The 20,004-nt window shown below is 31.4% G+C and overlaps 1 protein-coding gene across 6 annotated transcripts in view; it reads left to right on the top strand.

Moving 5' to 3' along the window:
* Vps13b (vacuolar protein sorting 13 homolog B) overlaps positions 1-20,004 on the top strand; it is an 829,431-nt gene that overhangs the window by 416,713 nt on the left and 392,714 nt on the right. For all 6 annotated transcript variants that reach the window (XR_007108524.1, XR_007108523.1, XM_047551787.1 and 3 more), the window contains exon 23: positions 1,821-2,055. Coding sequence is in view for 4 of the 6 variants with exons in the window: in XM_047551787.1 (XP_047407743.1) it covers positions 1,821-2,055 (235 nt within the window). In the remaining 2 variants the exon portion in view is untranslated. The remainder of the gene's footprint in view (positions 1-1,820; positions 2,056-20,004) is intronic.

Here is a 20,004-nt window from a genome sequence, read left to right as displayed (position 1 = left end):
GCCATTATGCTATTGATTTTGTGTACATTGCTCAAACTGTTTAAATTTGATGGAAAAAATGAATTTTGAAATAGTGGAATTTGTAATGTTTTATGATTTTGGAAATTTTGGCCAATTAAAATTTGTTTCTACAGACATAGATGTGTATGTTTGCAAATGATAGCATATTAAACTAATGACCGCAGGTTGTTGAGAGCATTTTTCAGTATAGCATCAGTACCTCTATGAAGTGTTAAATATTTTACACTTCATGTTTATATATAGAAATTAATAGAATTGATAGAGAATATGCACTTTATGTGTCATTTTAAATTGTGCAATTTAACATTAATGAAATCTGTTAAAACATTTAAAAACAATTATATCTGAGATAATACCTATTCAGAATGAATAAAATATGTGATCTTAAACCAACTATTTAGTATACACAGTGTAATCATCAAAACTGCAAGATAAAATTCTAGAATTAAACTAACGAGCTTTTATGAACAAAAGCATTTAGTTTTGTAAAATTTTACAGTATTTTTCTCCACCGAATTCATTAGTTTGTCTTTGCCCATATATGTAAAGTAAGCACAAATAGGTTTGCTTATTAGTAGGGTGGGAAATCATTTATCATATCAAGGAATTCTAAACCTATTACATATGACTATATCCTCACTAAAGAGTATATTAATCCTTTGAGAGTATATTAGCCCTAGAGAAGGGATATTCTTTTAGTTATGTTTTATGAAATAAAAAGTCTCTTTGAAACTTCCTAGCATATCCAAGCATTTATCAAGCAAAAATATTTCTTCTCATACTTTCAAATAGCACTTTTAAATGCCAAATAGTTTGTAGAAAATCAGGGTTATAGTTTGTATTTGCTTAACAAATAATTCAAATACGTTAGGCTGGTGGGGCAATTTAATAAAATTTGAGCAGAGTATTGCTTTGTGAGAGCTCAGACTAATAGATTTTAATCAGCATTGCTTTGGAATTAGGAACTCAAAATAAACTCAGTTTCTGATTTGTGCTTACATAGTCTTAAGGACCTCACAACTTAAGTAACTATACTTAAGTAGTTTTTAAAGGGAGCATAAAAATTTCATAGGAAATCAAAATTGAAGCAATAATTTGAAAAATGAACAAATCAAGAAATAGTGCTTTGGTTTTTAAAAACTTCTTTAGAATTACTTCCACATATCTGCTTTATATAAGTATGATTGTGTGTGTGTATAAACGTATATATATATATACATGTGTCTGTATATATATATATACACACACACACATACACACACACTTGAATCTTTGTGTATAGGAAAAGAGAAAATATGTGGTATAAATTTGTACTTTAATGATTGTCTAGAGCTATCAAATGTTTGAATCATTTTTTTTCTTATAGTTTAGTGTGTAAAGTAAAAATGTTAGGGCCCGATTCATGCAGAAATAGCTTTATTTTTTCTAAAACTAAAATCAACTCTAAGGCCTTATCTGGTTGGTGTTAACAGAATATAATGAACTGGAAGAGAAGGAGCATTTTCTCACCTTTTTTTTTTTTTTTTTGCCAGGACATTTTTCTAACTGAATCATGTTTCTTGGAAAGAACTGTAAAAGGGCAAATATATTTTCATGTTATGCCACTGGGTGCTTTTGATCAAGTTTATAGCATGAAAAAAATACCTTTTCAAGTGTTTCTTGGGTAAAATGTAACTCATAAAGACATATGTAGGACACATTTTCATTTTTGGTTTGTCTGTTTATTCTGTTACAGATATTAGGTGTTCAGGGAATGTTTAGTCCAATAAAAATATTTTCATTCTGTTTTTCTTTTCTAGCTTGAAGTTCAGTCTTGTTGTGTGTTCATTCCAAATGATAGCCTGCCTTCCCCAAGTACAATTGTATCTGGTGACATTCCTGGAACAGTAAGAAGTTGGTATCATGGACAAACCAGCATGCCAGGAACACTTGTCCTCTGTTTGCCTCAAATTAAGATTATCAGTGCTGGTCACAAATATATGGAACCTCTTCAGGAAATTCCATTTGTTATCCCACGACCTATTCTGGAAGAAGGTATGTTAAAAAAAAAAATCTTCCCAGGATTAATACTTTACTTTTTACTGGTATGTTTAGGTTTCTTTTAATATGTCATTATATATGTAAGTCATCTTCTTGTTGAATGATTTTCTTGACCTAAATAAATGAAGTGATGCCATTTATTGACATTCATCTTTTAGTCATATTTATATATTAATAGATAAAATTGAATTGTCTATTAAAGTATATGTGCAATATAATATAATTGCTAACATTAACTTGAAGAAATTTGTTTTTTTGTGTTTGCATTAGGTTGAACTAAGAATGATAAGAAGGGTTGATCTTAATCAAAGCCACTTGAGTTATGAATGAATATATTATACATGAGTAGTAGAATTAATATCTTATTTACATCAGGCATAATGTAATTTTAAATTTATCATTTATTGACACAAAGTAGATACTTGTGCAGTGATTAGAACCATGGTTCTTTTTCCAGTACATTCTTGATTTCTTACATTGCAGTGTTTTCTGTTGCAAGTGTATACCCTTTTGAACTTTGACATACTCATTTCAAACAAAATGTGAACCTTGGAAAGTTTTGAGTCACAAAGTAAATAATGTGAATCTATATTTTAATAACAAGGCTCAAATTTTTGACAGTGCTAAATAGGTCAACACCTTGTTCGTATTATTAGGGTGTAAGTGTATGAATCCTGATGTCATTGAAATTACTGTAGATACTCTCACTGAAGAGTAGACAGCCTGTGCAATTATTGGCTCCAACTTTGATGTTAATTTCTCTTTCCTTTCTGAAATTTCCATTAAAATCCATTTTTTCTCATAAGAAGTAAAAAGGATTCTACTCTTTAAAATTTGGTTTGTATTCACAATCTAAATACCATCATCATCAAAAATCATAGAATTCTAATGGTTAAAGGCAACTCTTTTTTTTTTTTTTTCAAGTCGTTGTATAGTCCTTCTCTTGATACAAGGATTCTTTCTCTAGTATCTTTGATATATTCATTCTGTCCTATTTCCTTTTGGATTTCAGGAATTCTTTATTATTACCACAGCTATTGTATAGAGGATCAAGGTTATATTTCTCTTACAAAGTGATTTATGGAATGCTCCCTAATTGTTTTTCAAATGCTGGAATAATTTTTGTAAGATTAAAATAACTGTTCCTGGATTTTTATCAAAATTTAACAATGTAACATGGAACGGATTTTTAAAGTATAATGCACATGTAACAGAATTATTACAGTATTTTATTCAGTAATCATTACTATGTTCATAGCTGTATGCAACCATCACCACTATGGAATTTTAGAGCAGGTTTATTTCCTAAAAAAAGGAACACTAAACCTTTAGCAGCCACATCTTGTTCCTCTTCTCATGCCTCTTGCTGTCATTAATTTACTTTATGTCTCTCTGAATTTTGGACATTTCATATAAATGAAATCATATAGTATCTGATCTTTTGACAGTGGTTTCTTTCATATACCATGATTTTTAAGGTTCATTCATGTTGTAGCAATTTTTTTGTTCTTTTACAAGTGAATAATATTCCAAATAATATTTCATGTATGGATATGTCACATTTTCTTTACACATTTTATCATTGATATACATTTGTGTTATTTCTGCTTTTTGTATTTTATAAATAATCCTGGTACAAATATTCTTTTATAGATTTTTACATGATTGTGTTTTAATTTCTATTAGGTATATATCTAGTAGGGGGATTATTGGGTAATGTGGTAACTTTATATTTAAGCTTTTTTTTGCTTTTTATTTTTAATTTTTTTTATTCATTGTACACAAATGGAATATAACTTTTGTTTCTTTGGTTGTACACAAAGTAGAGTCATACCGTTTGTGTATTCAGACATGTATATAGGGTAACGATATTTGTCTCATTGTGTTACCTTTCCTTCTCCCACACCCTCTCCACCCTCATTTCTGTCTACACAATCCATCCTTCTTCCAATATTCCTTTACCTCCCCCCGTCCCTGTTATGTATCATCAACCACTTATCAGAAAAATCATTCGGCCTTTGGTTTTTTGGGATTGGCTTATTTCACTTAGCATGATATTCTCCAGCTTCATCCATTTACCTGCAAATGTCATCATCTTATTCTTCTTTATGGCTGAATAATATTCCATTGTGTATATATACCACAGTTTCTTTATCCATTCATCTATTGAAGGACATCTAGGATGGTTCTACAATCTAGCTATTGTGAATTGAGCTGCTATAAACATTGATGTGAATGTGTTGCTGTTGTTAAAATAGTATGCTGATTTTAAGTCCTTTTGAGAAATTGCCAGTGTTGTCCAACTTGTCTGCACCATTTTACAATCTGTAATTGTACATTAGGGTCCTAATTTCTCCATCTTTGTCACCATTTTTAATTGTCTGTTTTGTTGCTTTAGTTCTAGCCATCCTAGGTGCAGCAAAATAGTATCACATGGTTTTTATTTGTATCTTCCTAATGATCATCTTTTTATGTGCTTATTCATTTTTTGTATATTGTTTTAAGTATTTTTTTCTGTTCAGCTTTTCATTTAAAAAACTTAAATTAAAGCCCACTTTTCAATTACATTATTTGGTTTCTTAAAGCTGTAAGGTTCTTTTATGTCTGTGTACTAGACCACTTTCAGGTATATAATTTGCAGTTATTTTCTCCCTTCCTCTGGGTTGTCTTTTTACTTTCTTGCTGATTTTCTTTTAATATATTGTAGTTGCACATTTTTGTGTTTTATCTGAAAGTATTCCCTCACTATTATTACTTTTTTTGATGTAGAAATTAACATACCTCCAAAAAGTAAAATGCAATACTGGAAATATTAGTATACATAATTAATTTGTTAAATCACATGGTAAATCAATCTGTTTATCCCCCTTCTGCATAACACATGAGTTTTAGTGTATTTTAATTTAATGCTTCTCTCCAAATTACCTGATTATTATTGTTATTTATTTTAATTATAACTTCCTAAAATATCAGTATTTCTTAATAATATCATTGGCTAATTTGACATACCTATATATAACTGGTTCAAGGGTTGGAAAACTTTTTCAGTAAAGAGTCATGACGTTGGAAATGTATCATTTTTTAGTTTGTTTTGCAACTTCTCAACTGTGATTTGTGGTACAGAAGCAGCTGCAGACAATATATCAATGACAGCATGATGGTGTTGCGGTAAAACTTTATTGACAAAATCTGATGGTTGCCCAGATTTGATCTTAGACCATTATTTGCTGATCCCTATGCCAGAACCCTAGTATTTATTCCTTTTCACAGCCATTCCTCCTTCCAGCTCAGATATTTTAATTTTTACCATAGGTACATCCTTTAGAATTCCTTTTTATGGGGATCTGATATTAGCATTTGTCTGAAACTATCTTTGAGTTCCTTTATAATTTTTTTTAATTTCCTTTTTGAAAGGTATTTTCCTTTATATATTTCTTGTTCATACTTACTTCTATCCTCACTGATGCTGTTGCTCTGACTCTTGCTTTTCATTAACTTTTTGAGTGACCACTGTCATTTTATATTGCTGGGATGCATTCTGGTTAGTCTCATTAATCTTCTCAAGTTCATTAATTTTCTTTTTAGTTATATTTCATCTACTCTTAAAGTCGTACACTGATTTTGCATAAACTTTTATTGAAGTCTAATATTTCAGATTAGAAAATGTATAGCACTTAGTGTACACCTTCAGTGATTTTCATAATGTGAACCTATACGTGGTACCAGCACCTGAATCAATATCAAGAATAGTTCCAGAAAATCTTTAGCTCTTTTCCAGTCCCTTTTTCCTCAGACATAAATAGTATCTTGATGTATAAAATCATGAATTAGTTTACCTATTTTGAAACTTTATAGTACTTTATTGAATTTAAATTTTCTTATGATATTGTTTTCATTGAATCTTTTTAAAAAAAAATAATTATTTTCAGAGCTTCCTTTTATTTATTTGTACATGAAAAAAAATTGTTATGATCTATTGACAGTTGCCTGCTGTGCCTCGTATTGCTCATGTGTTCCTTGTAGGTTGTTTCATTTTTGGGGTTATTTTCACTGGAAATTTTACTATAAAATTTTTTTTGACGAACAGCCTGTAAGATTCCTTTAATGGATGTGTGAATTTATTTTTGATATATTGAGGCATTATTGCGTCAGAATCACTTGAAACTAAATTCTTGGTTCAAGGTTTCTGTATCACTAAATAATAAACATTCAAGCTACAGCCTCTTATAAATTATGGCTGAGTTGTGGTTGTGATTATTTGTTTTCCTATATTCAAAGTTAAATTTTCTGGTAGCCTGTGTGAAGGGGTCATACAGAGAGCAGAAGAATAGGACAAATTTTTTTTCTAGTTGACCCTAACATTAACATTATAACTATTTGCACATGAGCTTTTTGTTCCATTAGTTTCAGAACTACAAGTGGACTATATTGTATCTTAAATTTGTTTTAGTTGTGAATATGGATGCTCAGTTTAGCAGCATCGAAGTGCCTCAGTCATTTACTTTGTTTACCTGAGCTTATGTCTTCCCTCAGTCTCTGACCTTAGAAAGGCTTTACTATTTTAGGATATTTATTAATGAATTTCAGAGAGAGAGAGAGAGAGAGAGAGAGAGAGAGGGGGAGGGAGGAAAATAAACTGTATAAATTTTAATCATAGTATGTAATATATAGGTTTAAGTATATAATCAGCACTTTTGTTTTTTTACTGAAAAGATCACTTATATGATCTGTGTCTACTATGTTGTTATATATAGAATTCTTCTAATTTCTTTTAAATGATATCATGAGAATATTTTGCCTCCCCTTGTCTAGTGAATTTTATAAAGGATTGATATATACTACCCATCATTCTTTATCTCTTCATCAGTCATTTAAAATCCTCATTACTTCTACAAAATTTTGTGCAAAGGGCTATAGCTTTTCCTTTTCGTATGGCAAGTTTATTTTCATCTCGTTCTTCAAATACATTATAAATGACTTAACAACTACAGAAGTCTCTATCTTTAGAGCTTACAATATTATATTGTCGAATTTTTCTTCTGGAAGTGAGATAGACAACAACTTAGTTGATTTTAAACTTAAAAAAAAAAAAATCACTTACCAGATAGATAGGGCTAGAATCAAGTAGAAACTTAGTACTATTTTTCATGCTCCCTTGGAGAATATAGGATGACTGTATAATCAACAGTGAAACATAAAGTAAAACGACTTTTAAACTATGTGGTTATTTTCACTGGCCAAACCTACCCTCAGGAAAAGAGAGTATTTCAAGATATTCAAAATCCTCTTTAGGTCTTAAAAATTATAAATATTGACTTGTTATGAATGGCCATAAATTTATTTTTATTTATTTTCAAGGATGTTTATAAAAAATTTGGGCATATAATCCTTTAACATATATATGTAAAGTTATCTAGTCTTTGTTGTTATATGTATATGCAGAAAGGAAGTATATATTCTTTTTTACCAGTTTTCAAATGTTCTGGGTTTTAGTATAACTCTTGCATTCTCTTTCAAACATATGTTGAATATTGAAACCTGTCAAGGGACTAATGGCACATTTCTCCTTTATGGCTTGTCTGTTATGTTCTCAGTCACTTGCTGTTTTTATGTACTTTTTCCATGTTTAAAAAATTGTGATAAGTCTTATCTGTTGTCATATCCTCTATTATTCGCATATTCCTTTTTGGTTTGTAATGAGTTTCCCCCTCATTGTAATTTTTCTGGTTTCAGAATATAGATAAATATTTCCAGTCATTCATGTACAACCAGATATGGAATGTCTAAATCCCCTACTCTAAATCCCCCACCCCTTTCCAGTCTACTACTTCAATGCTATTGTTATATATCCTGCTTTTTTGTTGTTGTTTTTCAGCAATTGTTTATAAGTACAGGAGATGGGTGGATGGGTGGGATAAAATAGGAAAACTAGGCATGGAGATTAATTAGATATTACAGCTAGTTTTAAAAATTATCTAGAGTAAAACATGGCTGTTAGATCCAGTATGCATAGTGGTAACTGGGAAAGATTTGGGTAGAATAAGGAAATATTTAAGAGATTTACAGATAAGTGTCTAAACTTTGTTACTGGAATAGTTATGAGTAGTGAAAGAGAGGAAAGTATGAAGAGTATCTCTGTGCTTCTTAGCTTGAATAACTATTTTATAGCTCATATTATGATTAATAATAAAAAAGGGTCACTTTTGGTGTACAAGGCAGAATAGATGATTTTATTTTGATGCACATTATGTAGTACTTGTGGGACATTTAGGTAAATACATCTGATGAGCTGCTACATATATAGATCCAGAACTCAAAAGAGTGTCATTGTTGTAAATACAGAATGATAGCAAGGAAAACCATGGAGAGAGAGCAGTGTCACTTATATAGTGACAAATTAAATGGGATCCACTTATAACAAGGGTGTGTTAGTCAGCTTTTTCATTGCTGCAACCAAAATAGGTATTTTTTGCTCAATATGATAAGGACTAAAAAGTATCAAAAGAATTTGACAATTTTAGGTCACTCTTTTTTCTTATTGCAATACTTTCAGAAGGCTGATACTAATACAAGTCAGATGATGGTGGCTTGAGGACTGAATAGAAAATGAAGAACTGATACAAGAAATCTTTAGTTTTTTAAGTTATTATTTAAGATAGCCAGGTGAGTGAGAAAGGAACTTAGGTACACATGTGTCTTGATATTCTGTAGTTGTAAGCAATAGGAACCAAGTTAGGATACTTAAGCAAAAATAGACTTGAGTGACTCTTCTGTATTCTATTACTGAAAACAAATTTGTTAAAAATTTTGGTATTAATCCCCTGTAGACTGATAGTTTTGAAGATCATTATTAAAAACTTTTACTCCTTTTTTCTCTTTGTTTGTTTGCTTCATACCTCCTGAGAAATTATTTGTTCTTTTCTTTTGGCTTTGCTGGATAATCATTCTGTAGGTCTAAATGTCTATTAAAATAATAATTGTTTGAAGTCAGTTTTTTAGAATCATGATGGAATGAACCACAAAGATTAGTTCTCTATGTAACTAAGATTGTATATTCCTAACACTTTTATTTGGGTGGCAATATTTTGGTATATGATATTTATTTGTTTGATCTCAGCAGAAAATAGATCACAAAATTCAATTATTTAAAAAATTACTCAGGATTATCATTGTGAATGCACCCAGAAAAATATATAATAAAGTGATACCTTTTTATTGCTGCCTTAAAGTTTCTCAGTATCTTGAGATAAGTTAAAGCGACATGAATTTGATTTCAGTAAGATTTGAACAATAATCTTTATCTTTATGGATGAAGGGTTGCTTGACACAGAATTCTAAACATTTCTACTTTTTTTTAAAATTCCTGTAACCTAGACTGACACTTACTTTCCCCATCTCTCCTCTTTATCCTGCTCAATCCTCTAGACTTTCTAAAAAAAATTTCTTTTTCATCCCAGTCCCAACTGTCCCATTCATTTAACAAATATCTGTTGAGCACCTAACATTCAGTAGACACAGGGAATGTAGATTTGAACTAGACACATAGGATGCCTGCTGTCTGGTATTTTTGAGGAAAATAGTGCAATCTATATTTCTGGTTGAATCCTTGTTTATTACTTGGTACCTTTTTCAAAGGGTTGAAGGGATTAAATGAAGGTAATATTGAGAACTTTAAACATATCTGTCACATGGTAAGTGCTCAATAAATGATGTTATGTCGCAATTGTTGATATGCAAGGATGTTTTCCAAGGTCAAGGGCCTGGTTTCTAATCACTGCTTTTTTCAGATATATTTTATCTTCTTGTTTTTTTCTGCATGATTTCCCTGGAATGCTGTATATGAACCTGTCTCTGTAAGAGGCATAGACTATCCACTTCTTTTAATTCACTTGTCAAATTGAGTCACATAAAAACAAACAGAGTTTACTGAAGATCTCCTATAGGTGATGTGGCACTGGTATACTTCATATGAAATAAATTTTAAAATGAGAATTAGTCTCCTAGATGTTTTGGTGCTTTTGAACCCTTACTTAGCAACTCTGCTACAAAAGTTCTCTTTCTGTCTCATTTCTGTCCCTCTTTCCTGATCAAAGAAATTTCAAATGCTTTTCTCTTTTCTGTGCAGAGTAATTTACTTTCAAAGTCTGAAAATCATGCCCCTTTCAGTCTTAGGGTAAATGTATTTTAACAAGACCAGTGAGAATTGACCCTACCCACCCCCTGAACCATACCTCCTGCCACTGTCCTGCTGCAAGCTGTTGCCCAACTCTAGCTCTGGTAAACTTTTCTGTGTTCTTTGGACTAACATACCATTGTTCTATTACAGGGTTTTAACACACTACAAATATGGCTGCCTCCATTCTAATTTTTTCTCTAAGCTTCCTTCTCATCCTTCAGGCTGCATGGTATCTCTCTTTAATCATGTCCCACAATTCTCTATTCTCATTTTACCCGGCGCATCACTTTACATCCCTTATCCCAGTTTTATTTATTTTTGTTCAGCATCTAATTACACTACTGCAGTGAAGAGATGGCAAGCTTTACCTGTCTTGTTCATTGCTCTGTTCCCATCATCTAGCCTAGCACATGGCACAGAGTAGCTCACTGTATACTTGTAGACCACATCAAGTTTCAAACTGTTCATAGTAAATACTTTCTGGTTTCTGAAAGGAGAATAGAAGAGTAAAAAAATAATTCATAAACTCGTAATTTGTTTTAAGATCCATAAATAATTGAAAAAGAATTCCTTCTAATTAATAACTTTTAGAAAATGAAAGAAAAGCACTACAGAAATGATTAATAAGATGAACCAGAAGAGTAATCATTATAGATTTAAAACTCTTTCTATACTTAACTTGAACTTCTGAAGTTCAAAATAAGGGACTGTTTGTTGAAATGTGTCATCTGATTTCAATTGCCATGGAAAGAGAGAAATGATCTCTCCTATAGCCAGATCCAATCTGTTAGAGTGTTTGGGTCAAAATCAACATTCTGAGTTTCATTAGGGAGCACTTGCAGTGAGCCTTGCAGATGTAATTTGCTATATCCACCCAACACCTTTAAGCAGATGGGTTTCTATACTGTGCCTAGTAGAGGTTTGTTTTTTCTTCTTTGAAAGAGTTGCCTATGCCTTTAATAAAATATTTTGACAGAAATAGAATATTGAGATCATTGATAAATTAAAACTTTGCTGTTTTTGGATTTAGTATGTTTTAATAGAAATTGATGGGAAAGTTATTCAGCAACTATGAAAAATAAGGTGGCTATTTTTCTATGTAATTTTTGTTCACAGGAGTGAAATATACATACACACACACACACACACACACACACACACACACACACACCATTTTAGGTTTCTTTATAGTGTCATAATCTCAAGTTTCACTTGTTTTGAAAGATGATATACTTTCATAATTTTTTTCAAGTTTCACTCAGCTTATTTGACTTTAATCCTTAAAACGATGTATGTGAATCGAATTCCTTGGGAATCAGAGGAAGCTCAGAAAAGAACTCCAGTTGTATTGTTGATGATGATGATGATGTTTTTATACAAATGCCCTAGAAACCATCATGTATATATTACAAATGAAATTAAGCTTTTGAACTACCTAAATGTAGTTATGAGAATTGCCACATACATTATTCTTAGTAGCATACATCCAGCTAGCTCCATAATTTATTTAGCTGTAGGTTCTGTAGCTTTTAAAGGCTGAAAATGTAACCTTGCATTGTACATTGATTCCTGCTTATCAATTTCTCAGTTACTAACCCACCACACACCCTTATTTTAAAAACAAAATAAACATGGCAAATTTAATATCTTGTCATATTTTTCCTGATCCCTTTTCTTCATAAGACTTTATTTTGTTTTAGGAAAGTTTTAAGTTCATGGCAGAATTAAGAGTAGGGTAGAGAGATATTCTATGCATGTCCTGCCTCTAATGTGCATAGCCTTTCCATTATTAATATTCCCATCAGAGTGTTATATTGATTACAACTGATGAACCTGTATTGCCACATCTTTATCATCCAAAATGTATAGTATACTTAGATCTCATTCCAAGTGATATACAGTCTGTGACTTTAGAGAAAGGTATAATGGCATATTTCTACCATTACGGTATTATACATAGTATTTTCACTACCTCAAAAATCTCTGTGCTCCATTTATTTATCCCTCTGGCTCTTTTTCCACCCCAGCCCCTTGTATTTACTGGTCTTTACATTGACTTCAGAGTTTTACCTTTTCTAGATGTCATATAGTTGGAATTATATAAGATGTATCCTTTTCACATCAACTTCTTTTGAGTTATTGATGTACATTTAAGTGTCTATGTTTTATGTGGCTTATCAGCTCTTTTAGTGTTAAGCTTTTATAGTGATTTATATTCCATTCATTGTCTCGATGCACATCTTGGTTGCATCTAAGATTTATGAATAAAACTTGTAAACATCCATATGCAGTTTTTTGTGTGAACTTAAGTTTCCAGCTCCTTTGGACAAGTGTGCAATTGCTGTATCATGTGCTAAGAGTATGTTGAGTTTTGTAAGAAACCACCAAACTGTCTTCAGAGTAGCTGTATATGAACTGAAATAGGTTCCATGCATGTATGAGTTTTTGGGGATGAACCAAACTATTGTGTATAACCATAAAACTCTAAAAAAAGAAGAAGAAAAAGTAACTGTACAATTTTGCATTCCCACTGCTGATGAATGAGAGTTCCTGTTGTTCCACATGCTCTGTAGCACTTGGTATTGTCGGTGTTTTGGCCTTTCTAATAGGTGCGTAATGTGTTATTGTTGTGTTTCCCTGGTGGCATATGATGTGAAATTACTCAACTAAGCATCTTTTTACACACTTATTTGCTACCTGTAAACCTTCTTTAGTGAGGTGTCTGTTAAGATCTTTGGCCTTTTTTTTTTTTTTTTTTTAATATTTTTTAGATGTTGATAGGCCTTTATTTTACTCATTTATTTATATGGGGTGCTGAGAATCGAACCCGGTGCCTCACACATGCTAGGCAAGCGCTCTACCACTGAGCCACAACCCCAGCCCCAATGGCCTATTTTTGATAGGGTAGTTTGTTCTCCTTTTGAGTTCTAAGTTTGTATATTTTGGATAATAACCCTTTATCAGAGTTCTTTCACAAGTTTTTTCTCCCAGTTGGTGACTTGTCTTTTTATTCTCTTGACAGTGCCTTTTGCATGGCAGAAATTTCTAATTTTTGTGAAGTTCTGCTTACTAGTTCTTTGATCCATGTATTGTGCCTTTGGTGTCATATTTTCACACCCAGTATTATCTAGACTTTTCTATTATTTTCCAGGTACTTTTAAAGTTTCACCATTTTATTTTACATTTGATTGTGATCCACTTGGAGTAATTTTTGTAAAGGGTGTTTTCTAATGTTATTAGAATAAAATGTTTCTATTTGGTTTATATGACCATAAGACCTTAAAAATGTGGTTTTTTGTTTGTTTGTTTGTTTGTTTTGGTTTGGTTTTTTTGTTTGTTTGTTTTTGGTGCCAGGGATTGAAATCAAGGGTACTTAACCACTGAACCACATCTCCAGCCCTTTTTTTTTTTTAATTTTGAGATAGGGTCTTACTTGGTTGCTTACAGCCTTACTAAGTTGCTGAGACTGGTTTTGAACCTGTGATCCTCCTGCCTCAGCTCCCAAGCCACTAGGATTATAGGCATGAACCACCTTGCTGGGAAAAAAATGTGTTTTTTAATGATTATAAAGTCAATATGTTCCTATCAAAGGAAATTTGGATAGTGAGAAATATATAGAAGAAAAATCACTCTTCATGGTGACAATTATTGTTTTGTTTTTTTTCTTCCCGGTTTTTACAGTACTTTATAATTAATTCATAGATGCACATACATCCATAATACTCATTATGTAAAGTGATATTATGTACAATTGGGCAAGTACTGAAATTTTAAAAATTCAGCCTTTTCTTTCTTGACTATTTTATTGTGTTTCATGTAGAGTTAGCATTGTAAAAATTCATTTTCATCTTAAAGTAAGAAGATTGTTAAAAACCTGTTAAAAACTCTTTCACATTGTTTAGCAAATGTGAACTTTCACTATTTTATAAATCATACTTTCCCAAGTTACACAGGAAGAAGAATGTTATCTTAGGAAATGGGAATTCCATGACCTCTGAGGGCCAAAGAAGAGCATTGGAAATAATATGAAGTGGCCAGAATATGCCAGAGAAAGTGTGGGATATATTATAATGGTCATGATGGCAGCTCTGGTAGCTTTATAGAAGTTCTGCTGAAAATCAGAATCTGGGCTTGGCTATTTCCTTCTTTATTGCCCTTTGAAAAAATAAATAAATACTTTTTAAAATGAATTTCACTTTTATTAAAGAATAATTTACATGTCATAGTAGCAATACATTATAAGTGTACACTTGAGTCATTTTCATTAATTAATCACAATATAAATTCAGCCTTTTTCTATCATTCTAAAAGTTCCTTTCTAATCATTTGTATATATTCTCTGCTCCTACCTCCAACCCTAGGAAACCACTGATCTAATTTCTATCCATATGAAGCTGCTTTTTTGCCAGGTGGAGTGGCACAAGGCTATAATCCCAGCAGCTCTGGAGACCGAGGCAGGAGAATCTCGAGTTCAAAGCCAGCCTCAGCAAAGGCGAAGCACTAAGCAACTCAGTGAGCTCCTGTCTGTAAATAAAATACAAAATAGGACTGGGGATATGGCTCAGTGGTTGAGTACCCCTGAGTTTAATCCCTAGTACCCCCCCTAAATAAATGCTGCCTTTTGTGAACATTTTAATATAATAGCAGGATTCCATACAACATATAGTCATTTGAATCTGACTATCTAGTGTAACATTTTTGAAGCTTTCCCTCAATGTAGCATGTATCAATAGTGTATTCCTTTTTATTGTTGAGGAACATTCCTCTGTATGGTTATATCACATTTTGTTCCTTAGCTTATGAGTTGATACATACTTGCATTGTTACCAGTTTTTTTTTTCCTGTTGTGAATAATGCTTTTATGTATACTTGTGTGCATATGCTTATATGGGCTAATGTTTTAATTGATCACGGATAGTCTTGGAAGGGCAATAACTGGGCTGTATGGTAAATTTATGTTGAGTATTTCAAGAAACTGTCAAACTGCTTTCCAGATGGTTTTACATATCATCAGTGTGTTAGGGATTTATATTCCATGCATCCTTGTCAACACTTGGTATCTAGCCAATCTAGTAGGTACATAGTAGTGTCTCATTGTATGGGCAACTTCTGTATTTGTAATGAGTAATGATGTTCATTTATTTATTAACGGTTAATTTATCTTTAGGACAAACATCTATGTAAATCATTTGGCTATTTTTGAGGTGTTTTATTTTCAAGTTGTAAGAATTTCTTAGATTCTAGATACAAATCTTTTTTTTGGATTTACGATTTACTTTCAAGGCTGCAGTTTATCTTCTTGTTTTCTTTTTTTTTAAATATATATTTTTACATATATATTAGTTGTCAATGGACCTTTATTTATTTATGTGGTACTGAGAATTGAACCCAATGCCTCACTACTGAGCTAAAACCCCAACCCATTTTCTTAATAGTTAATTTTTGAAACATAAAATTTTTAAATACGTTGAAATCTGGTTTGTCAGTTTTCTTTTATGAATCATTTTTATTTTCAGAGTTTTAGCTGTACATTTAGATCTATTTATGATCCACTTTGAGATAGTTTTTAAAATATGGTATGAAATAAGGTCCTAAGTTAATTTTATTGCCTTTGGATATTCAGTTGTCACATTATTATTTTTTCCAATAACGATACTTTTCCCCATTTCATTGTCTTGGCACTGTTGTTAAAAATCAGTTCACCATAAATACAATTTTTTCCCCAAACTGTTAATTTTATATTGATCTATGTGCCTATTGTAGTGTCTGTACAACACATTCCTGATCATACTGGTAACTTAGTAAATTTTAAAATTAGATTATAAATATCATCAATTTTTTTCTTTTTTGAAATTATTTTGATTATTCTTTATCCTTTGTAGTTTTATAAAATGTTATCATCCATTTACCAATTTTCAAAGAAAAAAACCTGTTAAGAATTTGTAGCAAATTTCATTTATTTTGTAGTTCAGTATGGAAAAAGTTACTTTCTCAACAACATTGAATATTTGGATCTATGAATTTAGAAAAATAGAATGTTACTTCATTTAAGTCTTTACCAATATTTTATGGATTTCAGTGTGGAAATCTTGAACTTTGTTTAATTTTTTCCCCATATATTTATTTGATGCTAATCTGATGAGATTATTTTCTTGTGTTCACTTTTTATTCTTCATTCCTATTACACAAAAATACAGAGTTGAAATATGTATATTTTTCTTGTATCCTGAATCATGATGAACTTATTTGCTAGTACTAATTATTTTTATTTTGAATTCTTTGGGGATTTTCTATATTCTGAATCATACTATAGATAATTAAAGACAGTCTTACTTCTTTCTTTACCATTCGAATGGTATTAATTTTGTTTTGTTTTGATTTTTATCTCAGTACATTGACTAGAATCTCTTGTGTAGCATTGCAGAGACCTATGAGACTACACATGCTTATCTTGTTTCTACTTCTATGAGGAAGGCATTCAATCTTTCAGCATTAAATATGATGTTAGCTTTGAGTGTTACTTTTTTATTACTATGACAAATACCTGGGATAATAAACTTATAAAGAGTAAAGATTTATTTTGTCTTATAGTTTTGGAGTTTTAAATCCAAGAATAAGTGACCATATTGTTTCGGGCCATATTATGGTAAGATATCATATTATGGTAGAAGCATGTATTGGCACCAGCCTAGGCAGCATAGCAAGACCCTCTTTTTATTTAAAAAAAAAAATCCAAGCTATAGCACTGTGGATTTTTTTATGAATGTCCTTCATCAGGTTGAGATTGGTCCTTTCTATTCAAAGTTTATTGAGACTTTTTACTATGATTTTTTCCTGAATTTTGCCAAATGCATTTATGAATTTATTAATAATTAGTTTTTGTACTTTATGCTTTAAGTATTGAATATTACATTAACCAATTTTATATAATTTATTGAATAGTTAATTAAAGTAACTTTGTATTTCTGGGATATATTCCATTTGGTAATATTGTGTCATCCTCTTTATACGCTGCTGGATGTCTGTCCACTATTTTTTCAGGGAGTTTTTTTAATCTCTGTTGATGGAAGAATATTAGTTTACAGTATTCTTATATAGACTTATCTGGTTTTAAATCAAGGTAATACTGACCTCAAAGACTGAGTTAGGAAGTTTTTTTCTACTATTTTTGGAAGAATTTAGGAAGAAATGGCAGTATGTCCTTAAATTTTTTTTTTTTTTTTTTTTCAGTGCTGGGGATCAAATCCAGGGCCTTGTGCTTGCAAGGCAAGCACTCTACCGACTGAGCTATCTCCCCAGCCCCTTAAATGTTTAATAGAATTAATTTTGAAAGGATATTACAACCAGCAAGTATTGTTTTTGTAGATTTGTTTTTTTCTTTAAATGATCAGTTTTTCGCTTCATAAATTTGAGTCACTGTTGGTAGTTTTATATGCACCTATGATTATTATCTCTTCCTAAAATATTTACCCTGTTGCCATTATGAAATATCCTTCTTTGTCTCTTTTGTTTCTTGTCTTAAATCTCTTTTTAGTTACTCCAGCTTTCTTTTGGTTATAGTTCTAATAGTATATCTTTATATTTCCTTTTAGTTTTTTCTTTTTTTTGCGGTGCTGGGGATTGAACCCAGGGCCTTGTGCTTGACAGGCTTGCACTCTATGAACTGAGCTATATCCCTAGACTCCTTTTAGTTTATACTTCATTCTGATTTTGAGTGAAAGTTGTTTCTCTCTTAGAGACTTTTTAGCTAGATCTTGCTTTTTATGTAGTCTTACAATCTCTGGATTTTAAATTGAGTATATAGAATATTTCTATTTTATGCAATAATAATATTTTGGAATTCATTTGGTAATTAATTTGTTATTCGCTGACTATTTCTCTTGCCTGTTTTCTTTCTCATTCTTTGTTTTTAATTTCTTTTCATTGTCAATGGACTTTATTTTATTTATTTATATGTGTTGCTGAGTATCAAACCCAGGGCCTTACACGTTCCAAGAAAGCTCTCTACCACTGAGTCACAACTCTAGCCCCTCATTCTTTTTTTCATTACTATCTTTGTTTTAAATCTGTATTTTAGTTTACCATTTTCACTGTTGCCTTTTTATTATTTATATTGTTAGTGTTGGTTCTGGAGATTATAGTGTACATCTTAATTTATCATATTCTGCCTTAGATAAATTCCTACTCGATTATAGTCAATTATAGAATATTTCTTCTGGTATATATCTAGTCTTTCCCCCTTTCTGTTGGCACACATTAAATCTACGTGTATCATAATACAATGACACAGGGTTATAGTTACTGCTCTGTAACTATATTCACTATTCTGGCCATATTCATATGTGCCCTGCTTTTATTTCATGAGTTCTCCCTCCTGTCCTCTGCACATCAACTGTCTGTGATGTACTTAAGAAAAGAAGTGTGAAATAACATGTTAACGGAGTCTTTTGAATAACCCACAAATTGGTCATATCCAGAGCTCTTCTTCTTTTTTTTTTCCTGTGCATTAAATCATCAATTGAAGGATAAGCTGTTTCTTTAAGGCAGATCAAAATGATTATGATGCATCTAAGTGTCTCTTGGTATTTATCCAACTTGGGCTCAGTTGAGCTACTTACTTGTGTATGTTAATGTTATTAATCAATTTGGAGACTTCAATCACAATATTTCTGCTTTTTCTCAATTCTTTCCTTTTAGGATTTCCATTACATTTATGTGGGCACACTTGATGGTATCCCTCTAGATTCTGAGGTTCTGTGAACTATTCTTCAATATTTTTTCTTATCATTCTTTAAATTGGATAATTTCTGATGATATTTCTTTAGGTTCATTTATTTTTTTTATGCTATCATGAATCTGCTCTTGAGCCTTTTTGAAGTTTTCACTTTAATCATGATATGTTCTACTCTAGAATGTAATTGGGTTCTTTCTCAATTTTTCCTTTTAAAATTCTTTGTCAATTCATTGTTGTCATATCCTCCTTTAATTTTATTTATTTATTAGTTTTCTTATTTTTTACAGTGCTAGAATTGAACCCAAAGCCTCATTCATAGCAGACAAACACTACCACTGAGTTACATTCCCAGCCCATCATTCTTTAATTTCTAAATTATTTTTCCATTGTCTCTCATTATATTTATATGAGCTGCTTTTTGATTTTTTGTTGTTTTTGTGCTATATCAAATATCTGCAGTTACTCAAAGATGATATTTATTGACTACAGATTTTTTTCTGCCATAAATCTCATATTCCTTTTTCTTTATACCCCTTCAGTATTTTTTAATTGATGTATGTAGACATACACACAAACTCTGTGTTCTGATTTTTCCTCTAAAGATAGTGTGCTTTTTTTGTTTACTTGCTTCTTCATTTAGGAACTTCCATGTGCTAAATCTGCCATCTGTTTCTATTTGTGTAACCACTGATGCTTCTGAGTTTTGTTTTTATTCTCAGTTTTATTTTAAACCCTGGCTTTTTCCATGTCACCATGTGTCTTCTCATCTTAGTAGTTAGCCAAAACTGAACAAGAGTTTGCTCCCAGATTATCAGTAGTCAGACTTTTGTCTTGTACTGATAGATAGGTATGTACATATGTTGTGCATTCAGTATTCTGGCCATATTCGTATGTGCCCTGCTCTTATTACATGAGTTCTCCCTCCTGTTCCCTGCACACATTTGTAATCTCAGGGTTGCTCTGGAGCACACACATACACACATGTGTATGCTACGTAATTTTTCACTGCCCAATGTGTAAGTATATTCTACCA

Source organism: Sciurus carolinensis, chromosome 1 (assembly GCF_902686445.1).
Source record: "Sciurus carolinensis chromosome 1, mSciCar1.2, whole genome shotgun sequence".
In the NCBI taxonomy this organism is placed as follows: domain Eukaryota; kingdom Metazoa; phylum Chordata; class Mammalia; order Rodentia; family Sciuridae; genus Sciurus; species Sciurus carolinensis.
This window is presented reverse-complemented; position numbering and strand designations above follow the sequence as displayed.